Source organism: Neopsephotus bourkii, unplaced genomic scaffold (genome assembly GCF_033783945.1).
Source record: "Neopsephotus bourkii isolate Nb327-2 ecotype Australia unplaced genomic scaffold, CSIRO-AGI_Nbou_v1 NB_1778, whole genome shotgun sequence".
NCBI classification, from domain to species: domain Eukaryota; kingdom Metazoa; phylum Chordata; class Aves; order Psittaciformes; family Psittacidae; genus Neopsephotus; species Neopsephotus bourkii.
Genome location: NW_026902252.1, coordinates 1,096,657 through 1,102,688, shown reverse-complemented (window position 1 = coordinate 1,102,688; position 6,032 = coordinate 1,096,657). Strand labels below are relative to the sequence as shown.

Here is a 6,032-nt window from a genome sequence, read left to right as displayed (position 1 = left end):
GTGAGCGCCGGGCGGGACGAGGCTCCGCCCTCTGCCTGCGGCGGCACTGGGGTGGTCCTTGCCCCCCAAAGCTGCCCCAATCCCCTCATTCACCCCTTTAATTGTGACCCCAGGCAGGGACGGAGGAAACCCCTGAGCCGTTTCCTTATCTTTCACCTTGAAACACCCCAAAACAGCCCTATGGGTACCCCAAAACACCCCCAGGGGTGCCCTGAAACAGCTGCCGATTCCACCCCGCTGCCCATTCCAGCCCTGTGCTCCCTCTTCCACCCTGTTCTTGGGATCTCATCTTCTGGCTGCTCCTTCCCTCCCACCCCCATCAATGTGCATTTTGGGGTGCCTCTGAACTCACCTCTTTGCTTATTGGGCACCAAGCGGCTTTTGGGGTGCCCAGCCTTCCTCAGTGACACCCTGGGCCCCTCCGTGCACTCCAGACTCCCCCTTTGCCTTTCAGCACACTCCAGCCCTGGCACTGACTGTTCCCTCACAGCCCACCCGAGGGACACGCGGAGCTGGAGATGTCGTACATGGCGAGAGCCCCACATGGTGAATTCACTCAGCTTCCACCCAGGGAGACAGGAACAAGACTTTATTTTGGAAAAGGGAGTTAATCTCAAACCAAACCCATCCCAACAGCAGCACAAGACAACGGTCACGAATCCATGGGGGAACAGTGCTGGAAGCATTCTGATTCCAGGGCTGCAGACACTCTGGGGACAGATTCCCCCCCACACACACACTCCTCAATGTGATTTTCTTTACTATTAGTTCCTGCTCTGTGTAAAAATAAAAAGACCATAATGCAAATCCAGGGAGTGTCTGGCACCTACCAGTCCTCACACGGATACAACCGAAGGGCCTGAGTGCAGCCCAGTGCCAGGGGAGAGGCTCCTCTCCCTCCATGGGGAGCTCAGTCAGATTTCTCCTTCTCCTTCATGTGCAGGAAGACGATGCTGAACATGAAGAGCCCGACCATCATGGAGAAGGCACCGGCATAGTACGGGTATGCGGAGGGGATGAACCGTTCGTACTGCGTGTGCTGGAGGGGACGCACGGACACCTGGGAGGGGACAGAGCAGCCCTTCGAGTCCAGCACCCCATAAACTCACCCCCCTGGGTGATTAATCCCCCCTGGGCTCACCTGGGTGGAGGAGTAGAGGTGGGTGTAACCCAGGCGGTTATAATCCACTTTGAACTGAAACACGCCATAGACATCCGGCAGCTTGAAGCGCACGCTGTATTTGCCGCCTGGGATAGAGGCAGTGGTGACGTTGAGGTGATGGTGACATTGAGGTGACAGCAGTGAGGGGTGGGATCGGATCCCTAGCAGGGCTGGGGGAACCTACCATTCCTCTTCAGGAAGGTCCGCACGAAGGGATCGATGCGCACAAACTCCAGCTGAATGTCATCGCCATCAAAGGGGACCCACTTGCCATCAGAAAGCTTCTCGATGACAATGCTGTACTCCTGAACAAACCCACAACAGGAGAAGTTAATGAGTGACGCCTGAAAACGAACCTCAGCCCATTATGAGTTCCAGTGTCCCCTCCCAAGCGAGCAGCTGTACCACGAGGTCGGTGACAGTGTAGGCACTGGGAGGTGTGAGTTCCCCCACACGGTGGTGGGACACGGCTCCGACACGCAGCACTCCCTCTTCCTTGAACACCCAGCGGGACAGGGCAATGGCCAGCTCGTAATTACCCGTCTGTGAGTACCTGTGGATGGAGGAACAGTGGGAAAGCACAGCAGCCATGCCCTAAAACCACACCATGTGCCAAACCCCGAACCGTTAATAGATGTGAAAGCAACACAAAGAGATCCAGGGTGAAAGGAGGGAAGTGTCACGAGGATGGAGCCAGGCTCTTTTCAGTAGCAAACAATGAAAGGACAAGGGGTAATGGGTACAAACTGGAACACAAGAGGTTCCACTTAAACCTGAGAAGAAACTTCTTCTCAGTGAGGGTGACGGAACACTGGACCAGGCTGCCCAGGGAGGCTGTGGAGTCTCCTTCTCTGGAGACATTCAAAACCTGCCTGGACGAGTTCCTGCGTAACCTTATCTAGGTGTTCCTGCTCCGGCAGGGGGATTGGACTGGATGATCTTTTGAGGTCCCTTCCAGTCTCTAACATACTGTGATACTGTGAAAGCACTTTGTTTCAAAAAGCCAGAGGAATGCCCTGATCACACCTGGGGAAACCCCAAGCAAAATATGGCATGGAGAACAGCCCCGAGAAGGACTTTGGGGTGTTGGGTCATGAGAAGCTTCCCCATGACCCAGCTTCAGGGAGTGCTTGAGCCCACAACACCCCTGTGTGCTGGGTTGCACCTCCAAAGTGTGAGCCTCTGCTGCGCTCTGGGGAGACCCCCCCCCTCATAGTGCTGATCCAGCTCTTGGCCAACAGCACAAGAGGGACCTGGAGCTGCTGGAGCGAGGCCAGAGGAGGCCATGGAGATGCTGCGAGGGCTGGAGCAGCTCTGCTCTGGAGCCAGGCTGAGAGAGCTGGGCTGGGGCAGCCTGGAGAAGAGAAGGCTCCTGAAGGGGAGACCTTAGAGCAGCTCCAGTGCCTAAAGGGGCTGCAGGAAAGCTGGAGAGGGGCTTGGGACAAGGGCCTGTAGGGACAGGCCAAGGGGAATGGCTTGAACCTGCCCGAGGGGAGACTGAGCTGAGCTCTTAGGCAGAAGCTCTTCCCTGTGAGGGTGCTGAGGCGCTGGCACAGGGTGCCCAGAGAAGCTGTGGCTGCCCCATCCCTGGCAGTGCTCAAGGCCAGGTTGGACACAGGGGCTTGGAGCAAGCTGCTCCAGTGGAAGGGGTCCCTGCCCATGGCAGGGGTTGGAGCTGCAGGAGCTTTAAGCTCCCTTCCAACCCAAACCAGGCTGGGATTCTATGATTTAATTTAAGCATTCCACTATGAACATTTGCAGGAATTTCTTCATTAAACAGCTCCCTAAATATTCCTCAGCCAGGGAGCCAACATACCTCTTGGAGCCAGGAGTAGCTTTCTGCACAGCAGAATTGAAGAAGGCATCACTAAAGAAATCCAAGGATCCACTGAAAACCACACGGGCGTTGTTCCGAGCCTGGAGTCCGGCGATCAGAAGCGTGTTCTTCCCCACTGCATGTGGGTACTGGAAAGGAACGTGTTTAGGAGGGAGTTTAGCCCATGTGGGGATGATTAAAGAAGAGTTAATCTGGGTTTGTGGTGTGGTGAGATAGTAGCTGGCATAGCCTGTGATTAAGGAGAAACCAAGAAGCTTGGAATAACTCAGAGCTAGAGTTCACAGCTCCTGGAACAGGACATGGAGAGACGATTTGGTCTAGGCAGGGTTTTCTTCCATTGCTTCCCTCACACTGGATATATTGCCACCAACAGAAACCCAAGAGGAAGATTCCCACCAGGGCATTGTCAGAAAGCGGACAACAGCCTGAACCTTTCAAGGAGATGAAACACTTGGGTATGTTCCCAAGTGGCTGAAATCTGAGGGACTTAACTGTAGAAGCTCAAAAGAAGAGAAGTAGTAACAGAACGTACCTGAGTAATGGGTTTATCTGGGAAGAAGGAGTAAGAGGTGGAAGAGCCGGTCAGGATATCCAGCACCAGCGGGTTGTCAGGATCAGCCACCATCCTTGCAGGGAGAGGCACAGTGAGCAGCACCAAGTCACTCCGGGACCCCCACAGAGGGACATGCAGCCCCCACCTCAGGTACCCAACTGCCCTCAGATGCAGCAAGGCAGAGCTTGCACACACACAGATATTAAGTATTTCCACAAAATACTGAGTCAAGCTTTGGTGATTTATGTTAAGAAACATTCCTAATTCAAGGACTGAGTTCCTCTGGAGACTTTATTATCATCTGAAACCTTATTATCTGCTCTGTCAAGAGTCACAGCCGCTCACCCTAGGCTTATCTTGCAGCACATCCATGTTTTCACTCTGCATCCCCAACCACCAGCACCTCCCCTCCCTCCCACTCGACTCACCCAACTCCTCGGAACAGGATGGGGTTCAGTGCTGCTCTCCCCACGATGGTGGGAGCCTTCAGGAGGTTTTCAGTGTCTGCAACTATGAGTGTGTGCTAGGAGAAACAGGAGAGAGAACAGTGTCACCGTGGTGCAGGGCAGGAGGGTTCATGTCAGGCTCTCATGGCTTCTCGTTCGATGGGGCTTGGAGCAACATGGAAGGTGTCCCTGCTTATGGCAGGGGGTTGGAACTAGAGGAGCTTTAAGGTCCCTTCCAACCCAAACCACACCATGATTCTATGATTATTTATGACTTTCCTGGAAGGAAGGTGGGAGAACAGAAAACAGATGGAGGAAAAAGGAAAAACAAGGATAGAAGATTCATCCCTAAACCTTTACACAACAGTTCTAATTGAAAATACCCAAATCATCCTGGCAAACCGATGTACCTGGCCTGGGTCGGATATATCATAGTTGTGATGGTCGATGACAGCTGTCCTCTCCTCATCAAACTCAATCCCACACTCGCTGCCCAGCTCTCGCAGTGGATCACCTGAAGGACAAAGCAGATTCTCCATTCTGCAGCACGCTCAGGACATGATGACAGTCTCAGCACTCAAAATAAAGAGTAAATTCAGCTCAGAGCCATGCATTATTCTGCACTCCACAAGTCAGACCCTGAGGAGCAACACAACCTCCCTGTTGCTAAATCCCTGCAGCTAAATCCCTGTTAAAATGGCAGTAAAAGCTGTTTATCACCCCCTTCCTCATAGTACAAACCTTCACAATGAGAAACTGTTTTCACACCATTTTTGCTGCAGGAACTCACAGAAGCACACATAAACTATTTGCTCACTGCAGAGGATAAGCAGCAGAGGTGCTCATTACAAGAAGTGGCTGAAACACCCCAATTAGCTCTGCTGAACGTTTGTACTCACCGATGTCTGAGCTGGCAGCAACGAGGACGCTGCCACCACCATCAATGAAGGCAGTGATGGTCTCTACATTGATGTTTCCACCAAAATCTGAAAGCACACACCGGAAATTCATAAGCAGTTCTCAGAAAGAACACCACAGCAGAATGAAACCACAGCAAACCAGCAAACCATTTCTCTCATGGCTGAAAGAACCTCTGCTAAATGCCTTGGCTGCATCAGCAGTTTGCTACTGACACAAAGGGTAACATCCAAAGCATAACATTTGATTAAAATTCACAGAACAGTTGGAAAACCCCTTCAAAACCGCTCCAAGAGCACTCTGGTACTTACCTTCTATGGAGGGTGAGAAGATGATCAAGTTGTCATATAGAAACTCTCCATATTTAATCAGGGACAGGCCAGCATCATCCGCCGTGCGGAAGGTGAGATCGAAGCCCCTGTCTGCAGCCATGACACAACATCCAACAGTTTAGGGTGTCACAACACTGACACATAAAGCAACAAAGCAGCATCAAGATCCTAAGGTTTACTTCTCCAGTAAACAGCTGTGTTTTGGCGGAAAATAGCTCTGGACCTTTATGGAAGCACCACTGGGGTGTTCCCACATAAAACCAAACGGGCCCAATCCCCTGGAGAGCCGCTTTGTTGCAAGAGGCTGACACCCATCAAGCGGGTACGTGGAACCCAGGCAGGAGCGGGTAAACACCTCCCTGAGCGCCGGGGGACCCCAGGCCCCTCCTCATCCTCACCAGAGGACCCCGTTCTCCTCCCCCAGCCGCCCCCCGAGCCCTACCCGCGAGGCTGCGGAAGAAGAGCGAGTGCGTGTCGCGGAGGTTGCTGTTCTCCAGCAGCACCAGGGTGCGGGGTCCCCCCTCAGCGCCGGACGCAGCCGCCGCCACCACCAGGAGCCACCACAGCCGCAGCACGGCCAGCGCCATCTTGCTCCCTGGCGCCAAGCTTCCCCCGGAAGAGGGTGGAAGAGGGCAGCCAATCAGAACGGGGAGCCGCGCTCACGACGGCCAATCAGCGACAGACAACTCCTCGCCGCAGGCCAATCAGCGGGGCGCTGCCAGCACCCCCCGCGCGGCCACCGTAGCAGCGTGGCGGCGGTGGCGGTGTCCCGCATGGGAGGAGG

General features: G+C 53.9%; 1 protein-coding gene across 1 annotated transcript; it reads right to left on the bottom strand.

The window, feature by feature from the left end:
• Nucleotides 1-570: 570 nt before the first annotated feature.
• DDOST (dolichyl-diphosphooligosaccharide--protein glycosyltransferase non-catalytic subunit) lies at nucleotides 571-5,874 on the bottom strand. Its single transcript, XM_061379500.1, has 11 exons — nucleotides 5,691-5,874; nucleotides 5,228-5,338; nucleotides 4,898-4,984; nucleotides 4,409-4,512; nucleotides 3,981-4,075; nucleotides 3,532-3,625; nucleotides 2,979-3,127; nucleotides 1,568-1,715; nucleotides 1,347-1,467; nucleotides 1,142-1,248; nucleotides 571-1,060 (listed from the first exon to the last, which is right to left on the bottom strand). Exons 1-11 carry the CDS (start codon nucleotides 5,833-5,835, stop codon nucleotides 911-913), a joined length of 1,311 nt encoding a protein of 436 aa, XP_061235484.1. The 5' UTR covers nucleotides 5,836-5,874; the 3' UTR covers nucleotides 571-910.
• Between the last annotated feature and the right edge of the window lie 158 nt (nucleotides 5,875-6,032).